Source organism: Orbicella faveolata, unplaced genomic scaffold, assembly GCF_042242905.1.
Source record: "Orbicella faveolata isolate gen_17 unplaced genomic scaffold, um_ofav_v1 contig_13, whole genome shotgun sequence".
In the NCBI taxonomy this organism is placed as follows: Eukaryota; Metazoa; Cnidaria; class Anthozoa; order Scleractinia; family Merulinidae; genus Orbicella; species Orbicella faveolata.
The window spans coordinates 19280759-19295850 of NW_028301540.1; the positions used below are offsets into that span (position 1 = coordinate 19280759).

Here is a 15092-nt window from a genome sequence, read left to right on the forward strand (position 1 = left end):
CCTTCACAGAGTGTTCATCAAAGAGAACAACCTGCGAATGCAGCCAAAATTCTTAGTTTTCCTGTCTCAGCTACTGCTCCTGTTTAAATTTTGTCACTCCTGCAAAGCTGATAATCCACTTGTTGAGACAAAGCAAGTTGGTACCATGGCAGTGATCACTTCCACCTGTACCAAAGAGAGGTGCAACAGGAAGGACACAGTTTGGAAAAGTCAACCATTATATGCCTGGCACTAAGATTCCTGCTGGTAATTTCCTGTTGTGCATGTCAATATTGCTGTCTGGCAGTTCTGCATCAAAGGTCTTACAGATGTTCCAGCACATGGGAGTAACCTGTTTTTCCCTAAAGACATTCTTCAAGCACCAACATGTAAGTTATGAACTTTACATAGTACAACTATAATAATCAAATGCAAATCATCTTGTACTAGTTGTTTAATATTTCAAATAGCAGGCCTTTCAGAAATGAAATACCCAAAGGATCATCTGGGAGATTCTTTGCTATTGATTATTACATTACTGAAAGCTAATCAGGATTTATGTGATTAAATTAGGCAACAAGTTTGATACAGGTTTTCCCCCACAGGAGAAACTGTTTCCAACCATTCATTTGTACTAGAAGTCCTACCAAGACAAGATGATGGTCAAATTGAAGGAATTAGGTCAGGTGGTAATATCTGGAGATGGAAGGTATGACAGCATGGGGCATAGTGCAAAATTCGTTGCATACACCATATTTTGTTGCACTTTGCCCCCTATCATTCACTTCTCTCTTGTTCAGGTAATGGCATGGTCATGATATGGTTGATGAAGCCCTGTTGGGGTAAATTCTGACAAGTGACATGGTCCAAAACGAATCAATGACACAGAGAATTAAATGTTATGTCAAAACAAAATCTTGCTCACCAAATCTCGGACAGGTCAGAGATTAAGAGGAATAAAGATAAAGTACCGACATTTTTTTCTCTGAAGACATCATAATCAGGTTGCATGCTGCTAACAGTGTTTGTTCATATGTTGTGGTTTAAAATTTTCTTTGGTTTAAATCTTTTCAAATTGATCAGCCTGATTTATAGTGTCCTTTTTCAGTTTGAGTGTTTCAGATAATGATGTTCTAAAGGAAATGAAAGGAAATAAAAATTTATACCTACATGTATTATGGAAAAATTAAACCAAAGACAAAATTGAACAGCAAAACATACATCTACTGGTCCATCTAGTGTGTTTCCCTTAGACAACACTTTTAAGACACATTCTTCTATCTTGTAGAGGAATGTTGCAGGAAGCAGCCCAGCTATGGAGTTCCTTGCGTTTAAGAACTGCATGGTATATCTCCTTGGATATGGTCTGATGATCAGCACCCTGTTAACCGATAGACATGCATCCATCCGAAAATACATGAGAGAGCAACAGAAGAATATCAAGCACTACTTTGACCTATGGCATATAAAGAAAAGTAAGAATCTAATTATCTCTAGCCGTGGATTCTTCAGAGTTCCCAAAGTTACTTTATATCTGCTTGTCTTTTTTTGGTAGCAGGCCTTGTCTGTTAAGAGCTCATTATTCTGAACACAACTGCACAGGGCAATTTTGTTAAAAAATAATTTTGTGTAACAATGATCATTACAAGTTAACACTGTTTGCGGTTAAATATACAGTAGGATGGAACAATAACTTATCAAATATGGTGTATGTTTATCCTTAGAGATCCACAAGGTTCTAACCAGTATTAGCAAGGAAAGTGGCTGTGCATCTTTGATCAACTGGATCAGACCCTGTGAAAACCATTTCTTCTGGAGTGCTACATCGACTTTGTCTGGAAATGACAATGTCATATATGCTAAATTTAAATCTTTCTTGAGTCATGTTATTAACAAGCATGATAATTTAGATGATCCACTTTTCAACAGATGCAATCATGGTGAAATAAAAGACAGGACAATTGGCTTGAAAAAGGTAGTGTAATAGTTGAATTACATGTACATGATGTAGTTCATGGAAATATCCACTTACCCCCCCCCCCCCCCCACCCTCCCCTTACACAAACACCATCACCCCTCTCCATGGAAGTGATAAGAAAGTGCACTTTGAGATAACAAAGCAAGTGATTAAGCATGTGTGCAAAATATTAACAGAGTTGCTTATTTGTTGTCATAGATTCCCCAGTATATGAGAAAATGTGCTCTGCCCTGAACAATGCTTCCCTGGTCAGTGGGATCAAACAGGCCTCGCCTGAGGCACAAACCAGCTGCTTGGAGGGCTTTTACTCTACACTTAACCAGTTTGCACCAAAAATGATAGCCTTCTCATTTATAGGAATGTATTGCAGGTTGGTTGTCCAATCAATCCTTTTCATAAAAAGACAATAAACTGAATTAGAGTAATTGGAGTGACAAATAAATTGTCTGGATTAATAGCAATGGATTACTTATGTACCAAGAACAGTATTATAGACATTGCATGCTCACCTTCTGACAAGGATTGGCCAGCGATGAAGGAAATTGACTCTCTTCTATAGTTAAATGCCAGGCTTTAAATGCAGTCATTTTATCTGAAATCTCAGCACATTCTAATTTTTGTTTGCTCTTTTTTTGAAAGGCACATAATTGCTGCTCTATATTCCAATCTCAACCTGTTGCGAGAAGTGAAAAAAAATGCAGATGGTACAGAGCAAGTGAAAGTGGTGTGGTCAAAATTTAAAAATGGCAAGGCCACTGTGCGTGATGTGAAAGTGGAGCCCAACTATGGTAAAATATATATCTACATGTAGATTAAACTAAAGGTGTTGTACATGACCTGAACCACCACAATTCTGCTAAAAGTATGAATTATTTTCTGAATTTTTTTTTTCCTTGTCCACTAAATAAGAGGTGTGTCCTATTATTATTGCAGATTATGTGGAGGATATCTACCAAACATATATTGAATCTCAGGAAAAAGGCCAGCTTGGGGTTGCCATGCAGGAATTGAGTGACATGAATCCCCCACCGATGAATACAATGTTGGAAAGGCAATCAAGGGAGGAGGCCATTGTTAAGAGGGCAGAAAGGAAAGGAAAGACAGTCAAAGATGTGCCCCCAACAACACCTGGTAATTTCAATAAAATACAAAAAGTACCATTCAACCCTAGTCAGGGTCAGTGTGTTATGTTCTTTGACATATCACTTTCACTGTTCTTTTCTAGTCTGATGAAGAAATGCTTTATACTGAATGCCATGGAAATTGGGTTGAATTTTAAATGCCTTGTCTACCAGTGACAAAGATGCTATAATCAAATACCTTAAGAATACACTTCCAAAATTTTGGTTTTCCTATTTGCCAATAAGAAATCAAACTTTTAAGACTTCAATGGCTCACTTTATTATCCCCTGAATCCCATTTAAAAGCATGGCTTACACTCAAACATCATTTATTTTAAGTTAGAGACTCATGGAATCCAGCAGCCGCCACAGGCCACTAAAGGAAAGCCCCGCTACTGTTCCACATGCCAGCAGCCTATGAAAGGACACAAAAATGTGACCACCTGCCCAAAAAATCAGAAGGGAATCTAAATGAAGCAAAATGAGAACTTCAGAGATATAAATATTCCAATTTGTTTAACTATGAAACAATGTTCAATTCATGTCTATGAGCTGTCCATCATTCAACATCTTCAGTTTCAAATCCAGCATATGAAGATTTCTCCTCTGGAAATGTTGTTCTTATTGCATGGTATGTGCATGCAGGCAAAGGTATCCTCCTCCCACCCAAGTATCCATGGACAAGGCGAGTAAATTCTCGATAGGAAATACCATGCAGAAACCTATTATGAAAAAAAAAAGATATTTAGATGAAAGGGTAGTGTCACAACAGAGAATTCTACATTCTAGCTCATTTTGTATTTTGTTCGATTTATATTAAAAAATACTTGTATCCAGCTCAGTTTTGTTTCTTGGATATAAATATGTATATACAGTAGAAAGAGATATTTTTCTGGATAGAGTGCATACGTGCATGGACATGCATGGAAAATTTTCTGACAACTCTGTCCAATATCTGTCCATAAATTTCATGCAAAAGAATTTCTATCTGAGACAAATCCTAATCAAAGGTTTTCAAATATTTTTGAGGTATATCTTAGTGGAGAATTTTTAACAACTAGAAGTTGACTAAAAAGGTTTTAAAGGAACACAAGCCAACAAACATGCAAAAAGTGCAGTGTGCAAGAATTTGGACAGCATACAAACTTAAATATTTTCACAATCAGAATAGTATGTTAGTCTCAGTGAGTGCAAACAGGCAAATTAATAAAAGTTTCTATTTACCTGTTTTCCGTTCCAGTCTGACGATACTTCATCTTATTTCTTGTCTTGTATTTATCAGCAGCCAACCGCGAACTCCACTTTTGCAGGCAAACTTGGCTGAATCCGGGATGCTGCGTAACACAGTTCGGCTTTGTGCCCACTTCTTCGATTACCATTTCACTAGATAGACACTTCGCACACTCTTCTATTTCCACGCAGCACTGGAATTCGTTCAGGTTCTGCAGATTCTCCGCACTACATGCACCTGTAGAGGAACCAGCGGTTAGTAAGCCTTGACTAATCGATGTAAAAAACAACAAACAATACAGGAAACACTGCACTCTAGGTCTGACTCACCACAAATTCACGAGTTGTTTCCCATCATAACGATCCTGGAGCTTTCACTCAAACTCAACTTGCGTTTCTTGCCTTTTTTTGTATTCTGAAAGCCACTCTTCAGTTGCTATCGGCTCATCCTCATAGGGTTTGTAGTTGTCTGGGTCTGGCTGGGAAACTTGCTCTTCGCCTAAATTTTCATCATCTTCGACTTCAATATCGCCAATGTTGATGTGGCCAGGGATAAAATTGTACTCTGAGTCATCAGAATTGTAGCTCCTTTCCGAATTAGAGTCGTTGTCTGACATTTTGGAAGAAGAAGACCGAAAAAGCAGAGAACACGCGTAACTCGCCATATATCTTTGTTGTGTTTTGTTGTGTGTTATCGCCAAGATACCGGGTTGACGTCACAACTTACTAGTGCCAGTCCTTCATATAGCGCGTTTTTTAATCCGAGAACCATGATTTCGATCGGCTTTTAAAAATCGTGATTAACTCCAAATCTTATTTCGCTGCTTTTTTTTGTTTATTTTATATATCTACTTTTGAAAAAGAAAGATATTAGGTAAGGGAGATAGGCACTTTAACTACTAAAAACCATATTCCATTACCTACTGCGTATCCGAGAGCAATAGGCACACTCTCTCTGTTAAATAACAGCATGTGTGATGTTGTGCTCCCACTATGGCCGTGACAAGAATTTTAGAAAAATGGTGAAAGTGCAGCTTAGCCTTGATTAGATATACATGTAATTGTTCATTAGAGGAAAAATAATTACAAAGTAGATCCACTCAATGGTACAAATTCACCATTAATATACAGCCTGTCTGGAAATTTCTTACTGAAGAAAGCCTTAAGACCATCTTGCCTGGTGCATTTAAACTTGTTCTTCTGCCTTTTTCTAAGGTCGTATAGTTCTTTGGGGATGTCTTCAAAAACCGCATAATCCTTGCCCTTCAGTTTCGCTCGAGCTTTTTGCATAACTTGTTCTCTATCCTGGTAGCAGAGAAAACGAGCAATAATCAGACAAAGATTGCCACTGCTTCTTGGTTTGCCCAAACAATGGACTCTTTGAAATTCAATTCTTTTCCTTGCATCAGTGACATTAAGTTCATCTTCCAAGAATTTAAAAAGGACATCTTTAGTGTTTTCACTATGTAGGAAATCGCTCGACTTCGCTGCATTCTGGTTGTCTGTTGAGTCGTTGGTATTTTCAACAATACCAATAAACTTCAGGTTTTGTGTGTGCATGCTTGTAGCATAGCCTTTCACATTTATTGATGTAATTGAGCACAATATGGTTAATAAAGGTTATCAGGAAAAAATAAATAAATAAATATACTTCACGTTTTCTCTTCTGCTGTAGGATTCGGAGTACAGGAGCTGTGTCTTAAGGTTTTCGTTCTCAAATTTGAGATCCAGCAGGTCACGTTTCAAGTCGGTGATGTCAGTGGCATTAAAGTCTACACTTAGTTCCAGTTTATTCCCAGAGTGAACAGTGATTTTAGATTTAGCTTTCAGCTCAGCAACGTCCTTGTCTAAGCTGGAAATAGCTCCTTCTATATTGGCCATGATAGTGTATAAATTATTTCAGTGGTTTTCGATGACATCCAGCCTAGTGAGTCTCTCTAAGACTTCATCCAGTTTCTTCCCAAGGTCAATGGCCACTGAAAGAGCTTTTAGAGCTTTGTCGTCGTCTTCTTTGTCTGGATATTCCACTATAAAGGTCTGTCTTGACCTTTGGTCTTCAGGAGAAGTTGAAGAATCACCCACTGTTTTAGGTCTATCTTTTCTTTTACCGAACATATACTGCACTTTATTCAACAAGAAGATCTTTTAGATCTTATAACCACGCTTTTAAAATTTAACTGTTTGCTTAGCACTACCGTCGGAACGTAGTGCACATTTCAAAGCAGTCATTGATGATTCTTTTCTTACTGTAGACATCACATCACTTGATCAACACAAACCGTATTATTGCACCATCAGTGGTAGCCGTTGACAAATCTCCGATGACGTAATGGTCCTAATCTAGAACTTTCTTCGGGATATGTATGGGCATGAACGATATGAACCACATGATAATAACACTATTAACAACAGCTTTCTTTCTGTAAAGACATGATTAAATTTGATTGATGTTTTCCACGAGTAAAGGGCTAGCAAAGTAGTCACACAAGTCATGTAATTTAATAATGAAACTCTATCCCGACCGATGTATCGATTTTGGTCACTCCAGTGGCTACAGATTGAAAACGTGACAGAAAATTGGCATTACTTTCGATTCTCACCAAATTTGGACAGTGGGAAGATCTCATCATTAGCCAATTACAGGCCATTTTCCAGGTCTTTTCGTCACATCCTCCCCCCTCGGGAGAATTTTGTCAAGTTAGCTAATTTAGTATGCAAGCCACCATAATGGCGGTCGCTGTCGGCGAAACGTTTATTTGCTCAAAATTGGGGCAAAATCTTTTGGAGATGGAAGTCAGGACATTTGTAAGGATACAGAAAATAATATGGGACCAGTTGGTGGCTTCTAAGGCTGAATTTATCCAGAAGCTGTATTTTCGTTTTCGTGCCGAAAGCCACACGGTGAAACATTATCAGTTTGTTCTGCTGTCTTGTTCTGTTTTTTCTCTTGGTCATTTTTGTAGCCCGCCGAGGCCATTCTTTCGCCTAAATGAGTTGAAAAAAGTTCGAAAAAGATGTTCCCATTCAAGTTTAAGCTCTCAGGCGATAATTCTGGAGTTTTTTGGCCAAAACGTCGGCTTTGTTATGTTCGTGTTTTTCGGTTGCTATGGGCGACCGTGGCTCCCTTTGTTAGGTCAAGTCTGAGGAGTGAGGTCACAAAAAAAATTCTAATTAATTCTGGTTTTGTTTGATTTTGCTGAAATTTTAGCACGATAAAGCTGGATTGTTAAGGAATAGATTTACCTTCTGCCAATGTGTGGTAGCTATTAATGCTAAAGTGATATATCGCTTCGATGTCAGGGTTTTGAAGAGATTTTTGCAACGTGTGGGTTCGGCGTGATTTTGTAATCTGAGATTTTTGTTGACCCTGAAGAAACAAGGTTTGGCGAGTAAACATTACAGATTGCGTAATTCAAAGTTGGCTGAGTGGAGATCTGCATCTGGTCTCCGACAAAAATAAAATTTAAAAAAATAATAAACCAAGGGTAGAACATGAACCGCGCTCGGCCCATTGCCGTGCGGTTAATAAACGTCACCGTGATGGAGCTTTAAAAGCATGTCTGCTCTGCCATCTTGTGTCCCCAGTCTCCCCCTGGAGACTGGGGAGCATTGCTGTATTCAGTAGACATATTTTCATAGTTATATACAAAATATCTCTTTGTGTCACATCAAAAATGGGCGTGGCAAAAGGTCATAAGGTTAATCATTAATATCTCACCAAATATTTACAGGAGAATGATCTACTATATCTCATTTAAAAGAGCATAAAAAATACTCTCTAGAAAAAAAAAGCTTTCCTTCATGGAAGCTAGTAGTAATTTTAAAAAAATTTAAATAAATTAGACCTCACAAAAAAAGGGAAAAAAATGTAAAAAAATATTTAAAAACTGTATTTCCACTCCACTGGTCTTAATTTAACAGCAAACACATCCTGAAAACAGAGCGCAAAACCATCGAAACCGAAATTTTTTAGATTATTATTTTTTATCTAATTAAAAATCTCGCATTTCTGTTACCATGGCGACAGCCAGTGGAAAATTAACTTAGATTGGGTTACGCGTCCTTTCAAAAAGTGTGTTTACTCAACGAAACAAAACTTTTTTCCAAAGTTCCTGAACTCTATGATCCCAAAAAGGATTCAAGACACGTAATTCAAGAATTATTCGAGATTGCAAACGGAAAATTGGCAGTCCGATGGGAATTTAGTCACATTTGAACAACATGCTTGGATTTGCATAGCACATGGCGAAGGTCATGCAAGCTCACTTACTTAAAATTTTCGATTCTAATTTCTTGCTAACCCTAAAAATTACATTCGTATTTACTTCAAATACCTTTAGGAATGTTGTCCGCTTCCGAAAACATCTTCAGGACTTTGAAATCATGGACATCGCTCGCTCAACAAAAGGCGGCCATTTTGACTTGAAATTGTGTGATTATGCAATGTCGTCGTGTACGCTACATTGAAGCATCCCATGAGAAACTAGCCATGTGCTTAGGTAATTATCTCTAGTTTTATGTCCCCAAATTTCAGGGGAAATGAAAATAATCCGATTTTTTTAGAATTTTTTAGTCATCAATCCTGAAGCATTGAAATTTATAGAGCATGACTGGAAAGAGATAAATTATAATTAAGGCACAATTTTTGTGACTATTTTCATACTGGTTCAAAGTAAAAGATGTTATTTGATATATGTGACCATGCACGGGAAAACATACCTTAACGCTTATCTGTTAGACGGGCAAAAGTGTTAAGCATCTGTTAGTTGTCCGTTAGAAAGTTTTATCATAAACGATGGAGGTGTTATCCCAACCGTTAGATGTTAGCATCAGGCCATTAGAACAGAGAGTGCAACTGTTAGCAAGAGACATGTATCGGTTAGCTGTTAGCATCAGACTGTTAGACAGGACAGCATAACCGTTAGCAAAAACTCTGTAATCTGATAGCACAGCTAGAGAAGCCGTTCGGATCCGTTAGAATAAACTAGCATCTGTTAAACGGGTAATGATTCCGTTAGAATGGCATGACTTGAGTGGAAGTAGAATGTGGTAGCCTAATACAGTGTGCAACGAGAGCAGCTCTTCACTTCCATTTAGTTCAAAACAACCAGGAGAGATTAGCGTTAGAAGTTTAGTGATTATTATTTTTTGATGCCCTGATGATTGATAAATACAACTCAAATGAAATTCAATAAAGCCTTCATACTATAATTATTATATACGATCCAAAACAAAACACATTTGCCGCTTTTGAAAACAGAAACGACATGTAAAATCATAACAACGATCGTTACAATGCTTTGATCATCCGTCAGGCACAATTAGATAACCATTAGAAGATTAGGACAAAACGTTAGAATGCTGTGAAGGCCGTTAACTATCCATTAGCTATTCACCCATTAGCGACCGTTTAACGGATAAGCATTAAGGTACGTTTTCCCATTCACAGTCACATATAGGATATGTAATGGTTAAATGGAAGCAAAAAATAAAAGCAGAATGTTTTACTAAATGACAAACAATCACCTAGTTTGGAAACCGAAATTCTACTTTTTGTTGGATTTCTCAAAATCAAAAACTCTCTACCAAGTTTTAGTCTCCTTTTTGCAAAAAAATAGTTTGCGAAAGGGTTTCTCCTGGCAAAATATGAAGAAATCTGTGATTTTAGTTTTGGAGGTCAATTCTTGATATTTAGAGTCTCCTGGTCTTAAAAAGTAACAGGAATGAAAAAACTGTCAAATGAAAAGAGAACACCAGTGCTGTTTCTTAAATTATTTTTTTAGCTATTTGTGTTGACTTCCACACCAGAAGATCATATCTGCAGTAATTGTTGTAAAATAAGGGATTTCAATAACACTCATCACAAATTGGCCAATAATCACTTTCTGAGTGACATGATATTTCTGTATTTTGATTCAATATTTCTGTATTTCATTCCATTCTTTGCAAGCTTTGTCTTAATGCAACACAAAGTTCCCGTAGCTTCAATTTCCTGTAATCCACCAAACCATTTCTGCATCTTCTGCCATTTATAAATATGCTCTACTGTATACCACTCTTACACTTACCAATTTTCATTTTGAAGTCGTTGAAAGAATGCAAATTAATGTCTGCTAGTTTCTTTTTCATGGCCATGGCAAAGTCAGCCATAGTCACTATATGACTCAGCGTTGCCAGCTTCTCCTGAAAGGAAAGCATGCATTTAGGGCTTTTCAGTTTTTGTATTTGTTTGTTTGTTTGTTTGTTTGGTTTAGTCTACCACCAAAATTGATAATATGTGGAACTTGAGGACATTCATGCAAATTGTTTCTGTGCATCCCTACTGTGCACACAAGTTCACATGTCATGCATCAAGTGCATGCTAATAATAATAATAGCTATAGGTATAGCTTTGCCTGGATTTAACTACCTTGGATGTCTGGTGACCCCTATTTTTCTTTTGATGGATCAATTTCCCTACCAATTTTCTTAGTTTAGCCAACAAAGGAAGAAACTCTATCAATTAGAAGTTTGCATTTTTTTGCAAAATGCACCATCAAATTCCATTCTGTTTAGCTCTTTGTTTATCTGTGGGGGGGGGGGGGGGGTCAAATGCCTCTTGAAAGGTTAAGGTTTGTGAGAACGTTGGCAACATTAGACTTATTAACGCAACAGATTCCCTTATACAAAATATTACTAGGATAGTTGGTCTCTGTTGATCCTCCTTTGATATCTTAAGGTAAAACCCTAGAGACCATGCTGATTTACGCATGCCAAATTTTCAAAATCAGACTGGTTTTCCACATGCTTATCTCTGAAACGAATCTTCCCTGACCACTAATTTTTGTTTCATTTCTGAAACAAGTAATTCAATACCTGCCCGCAGTGGAAGTTTGAAGAAAATCTATTGCGTAGAAAATATTTGTGCGAATGTCCTTGAGCTTACATCTGCAAAGGCTGACATGTGAAACTCTTCACTGTTCACAACTGGAGTGGTCATTATTAATTTTATGGGAGTTGGCATGGAGAGTTTGAAATGTTTCTGGATAGAGTTGGGAGTCCACAAAAGATCAGAGCACAGTACTCGAAAGGACCCAACAAAATTTAAGCGACATAATCATCTCACATTTTTTTGGCAAAAGAATGATCAAACTTGACTTCTTCAAATGTTGTATAGTTTGGAATTATACGATAGCTAATTAACAACAAATAGCATAGTGGTTTTTCTCACCCAAAGAAAAGAATTTTTGTTCTCAAGTTCTTCATGTTACTAACCTGTGATTCAGGTTTGATTCCAGCAGCAGCCATGTATGTTTCACCAATGGTTTTAATCTTCTCTATGCACTGAAAGCGTGGCTCTGATAGAAGCTAAAAATGATCACAATAATGATTACTTCAGAAAACAGGCATAGGCATAAGATTTAAACACATTTTGACCCTCTGTGAGAAAGTCGTCCTCCAAGTGGAACACAAATTGTTTTGTCAGTCAATTGTGTCCCTGGCCATTGAAATTTAGTGCCTCGGCTTTTGAGACCAGTATCAAGTTTCTAAACAAAAACTGTAAGTATAGACCCATCTATAGTTAGATCAATGTGCCAGTCCTCTCTGAATTTGAGTTTCATTTCACCTTACATATTAGGTAAGTGTTGGTAGTAGATGGCAATAGCTGCAACGTGTTTGAAGAGCAGCTTTCTAGAGTCAGTTGTTGAATGTAGTATATTTGCACTGTACAGTTGTGTTACTTCTGTTGTTCAGCAAAGTGAACATTGCTTGTTGGAGTTCAGTCCGTCTTGTGATCAGGATTCAGTCTTCGGTTCTCTCTCCCACAAAGTCTTAAAAATATGATAGGACAGCTGGGTATTCGCTTATGCTTCAAATCACAAAAAGGTTCTACTAGCATTCACAAGAAGGAACAACAATCACCTCATCAAAATCCACCAATATCTCATTGAGAAGACGCAAGCACTCTACTCCTTCGCCATTAGCATCCAACTCAGTATAGAAGTCAGAGAAGTTACATATACTGGAGAACATGACAATTACTTTGTCACAGGACTGGTAATAAAGTTCCTGGAAACAAATACCACCACCAAAATAACATTAATTGTAAAAACACAAGTAGGTTATCTGTAAAGTATATTACTAACAACCCATTACATCAGGAGTAAAGGGGTTGTACAACAAGTAATACATTATTGTCATCTCATGTGGAAACTCAGATGTATTTAACAATTATTCCACGAGCACACGTTGGATATGAGATCGTAGATAACACACAGGGTACGTAGTGCCGAGTTGGCTATAATCGTCTCATATCCAACAAGCACGAGAGGAATAATTGTTTTATCAAAAACGCCCCCAAAATATAGAAAAGTACACTGAAGTAAAAACGAAAATGCCCAAAATATCTTGTGTACTCAGGGTCTGAAATTGCGACCAGCTGGTCGCCAATGTGACTGAAAATTGAGTGTTGGCAACCAGAATTTTGAGGCTTGCCAGAGAGTTGTCATGGAAATCAAATGCAAATAAATCTGGTGGCTAAGCCACACACTTGGAGTTGATCAGGCTTGTATTCATAAGGCTCCATTGGAATGGACACCACCTACAGTATTGTGCAAAAGTAATGCAAATGTATTTCGCCGAAATTCGCGGCTTTTCTTGGCTTTTCGACGAAAAAATATTGCATTTTTGACAAAAAGTCACGATAATTTGCGATGCCTATTGTTTCCAACTGTGTGAATTTTCAAATGACAATTCGCTTGGAACGAAAATTGACGTCGAATTTTTGAGCGCAAAATTGCTCTGTTCGATGAATGACTTCGAACATTTGAGCAAAATTCTGCTCTTTATTAGCGCTGCTCAAACATTCCCAAGCATTTTGTGGACGACAGTTTGCCAAGTTCGAATTTGACGCAATGATTCTATTCTGCTGTCACCTCACAATGCGCAAGCTTGCCCGTTTACATAACAGTTCTATAAGACTCACTTGGATATACTTCAAAGGTTTCCTTTACTGTTCACTTTATGTTGAAAGCATCGCAGCTCTTACACAATTATTCTTCAGTCCTTCTAGGCCACAAAGGCCACTCACTGACCCAAGCCATGTTTTCGTAACCCAGACTCTGCGCGAACTTGTTTTTGTGTTACCATAGTAATTGCTAGTGTTTAATAGTGCTAACGTGCATTACACAATCATTCCGGTTGAAACTCTCTTGTGGTAATCATGCCAAAAGTTCCAATTACATGTGAACACGAATTGAGCTTCTTTACAAGCAAGATCTCCACCCAGCTGAGATATTTAAATTGCTGAAAGGAGAGTTAATTTAGACACTCAATTTAAACCGCTTTATAATTATTTACTACTGTTTTAACCGAGGAAACCCTATTACATTGTTTCACTATTAAGAAATTGTGGTAACCCCCAACCTCCTTTCTCCCAAAACTTAGCGTCTTGATCTTCCTACATTTTTCTCAGCCTCTTACCTAGACTCTAAGAAAAGTCCTTCGTCTTGTTTATTCATAACTCGCCAGACAAAGGACGATCGTCGCTCGCTTGGACGCTTAGCGACCCTTGCACGGCCACTATGCGGCCTAAAACCTTGCAGCTCCTTTGCTTGCTTAGCTATTCTACCCTAAACCTCACAAGGTTGCCTTGTGGCAAGTCTACTTTTTCCCAGGCAGAGAGCAAAACTTACCCTGGCTTCAACGTGTGTTATAAGTACTCTTTTCTTGCGAATGCCTCACTTTCCCTTTACATGATGCAGCTATGGAGGCAAAAACTATAACGCAGGCCAAACCACTGCAGGCTTGTAAGTTTTCCAAGTCTGTCAACATCCGTCAACATGGCATTCAAGTGACATGGCATATGGCTCTGCATAAATACGAACCACTAGGTCGATGTTTACGGTCGATATGGAAGCAGAAAATGCTTGAAATAAGCTTATTGCCTTTAAACCAGGCAAGGATTCAATTTACAAGGTAAGATGTCTGAAGACTGTTTTGTACAATTCAACTCTGCAGCCGATCGAGACATGCACTCCTCGTGCTAAAAACATGCAAAAGACATTTGAGAGCTTTTGAGTTTTGGTTCCAAAACAAAATGTAATGTTTCATAAAATAAAAATGTTGTCTGCAAAAGTTCTGTCTCATTTCAATGCTGTTTCTTTTGGGAAAGCGGGCTTCTGTAAACATTGTCACGTCAACAGACTTGACCTACTTGTGGAATTGGCACCCAGTTTTACCAATCGATACGTAGGCTTGAAAATCAAAGTTGCTAAAACAAGGTTTACGAGTCTGTGTTTAAGAAATTATTTGTGAGGTAATTGCTTTTTTGTTGTGTGATGCAATCGCTTTTTTTCGTTGGAAATAGCCGATTAAACTGTTGGATCATTGAACCTATTTTTGATATGAGTTTAGTTTATTTACATATGCTTGTTTGGAACTGTCATTCATTGAGGTTCATGTCACAAAAATTCGCTACTTTGAATTTTCGTTTGGTTGCCTTGAAAATTCGCCACTTCAAATTTTGCTATCTCAAATTTTTGAGAAAGATTGTGATTTTTTCACTTAGAACCCTACGAAACATCTTTCAAAATTTGACAACTTTTCATGGAAAATTTGCGAGAACAAAGGATGAAATTCGATGAATTTCATTTGCATTACTTTTGCACGATACTTTACCAAAAGGAAACCTTGTTGGCTAAAAACCAGCTGGATCCAAACTGTCATGGCTGATCTCAGTGACATAAAATTCACATGGGGCCAGGCACAACATGCTGGTCAAAATAGGGATAAATTGAGAGGGA

General features: G+C 37.7%; 4 protein-coding genes across 5 annotated transcripts in view; 1 reads left to right on the forward strand and 3 right to left on the reverse strand.

The window, feature by feature from the left end:
• The window catches only part of LOC149115467 (uncharacterized), a 309029-nt gene that overhangs the window by 54571 nt on the left and 239366 nt on the right, over positions 1 to 15092 (reverse strand). The window lies entirely within an intron of this gene.
• Positions 1 to 15092, reverse strand: part of LOC110050848 (adenylate cyclase type 5-like) — a 205222-nt gene that overhangs the window by 15558 nt on the left and 174572 nt on the right. Inside the window, exons 19-21 of the mRNA XM_089284950.1 lie at positions 12211 to 12357; positions 11563 to 11655; positions 10377 to 10491 (exon numbers count right to left, since the gene is read on the reverse strand). Of these exons, the coding sequence (XP_089141076.1) occupies positions 10377 to 10491; positions 11563 to 11655; positions 12211 to 12357 (355 nt within the window). The remainder of the gene's footprint in view (positions 1 to 10376; positions 10492 to 11562; positions 11656 to 12210; positions 12358 to 15092) is intronic.
• Positions 636 to 3187, forward strand: LOC149115469 (uncharacterized). The gene is made up of 6 exons (XM_089283903.1): positions 636 to 779; positions 1268 to 1454; positions 2156 to 2327; positions 2597 to 2745; positions 2891 to 3088; positions 3183 to 3187. The coding sequence occupies exons 1-6, from the start codon at positions 636 to 638 to the stop codon at positions 3185 to 3187; spliced, it is 855 nt and encodes a 284-aa protein (XP_089140029.1).
• LOC149115470 (uncharacterized) lies at positions 3313 to 10352 on the reverse strand. The gene is made up of 2 exons (XM_089284954.1): positions 4303 to 10352; positions 3313 to 3800 (listed from the first exon to the last, which is right to left on the reverse strand). Exons 1-2 carry the CDS (start codon positions 4455 to 4457, stop codon positions 3638 to 3640), a joined length of 318 nt encoding a protein of 105 aa, XP_089141080.1. The 5' UTR covers positions 4458 to 10352; the 3' UTR covers positions 3313 to 3637.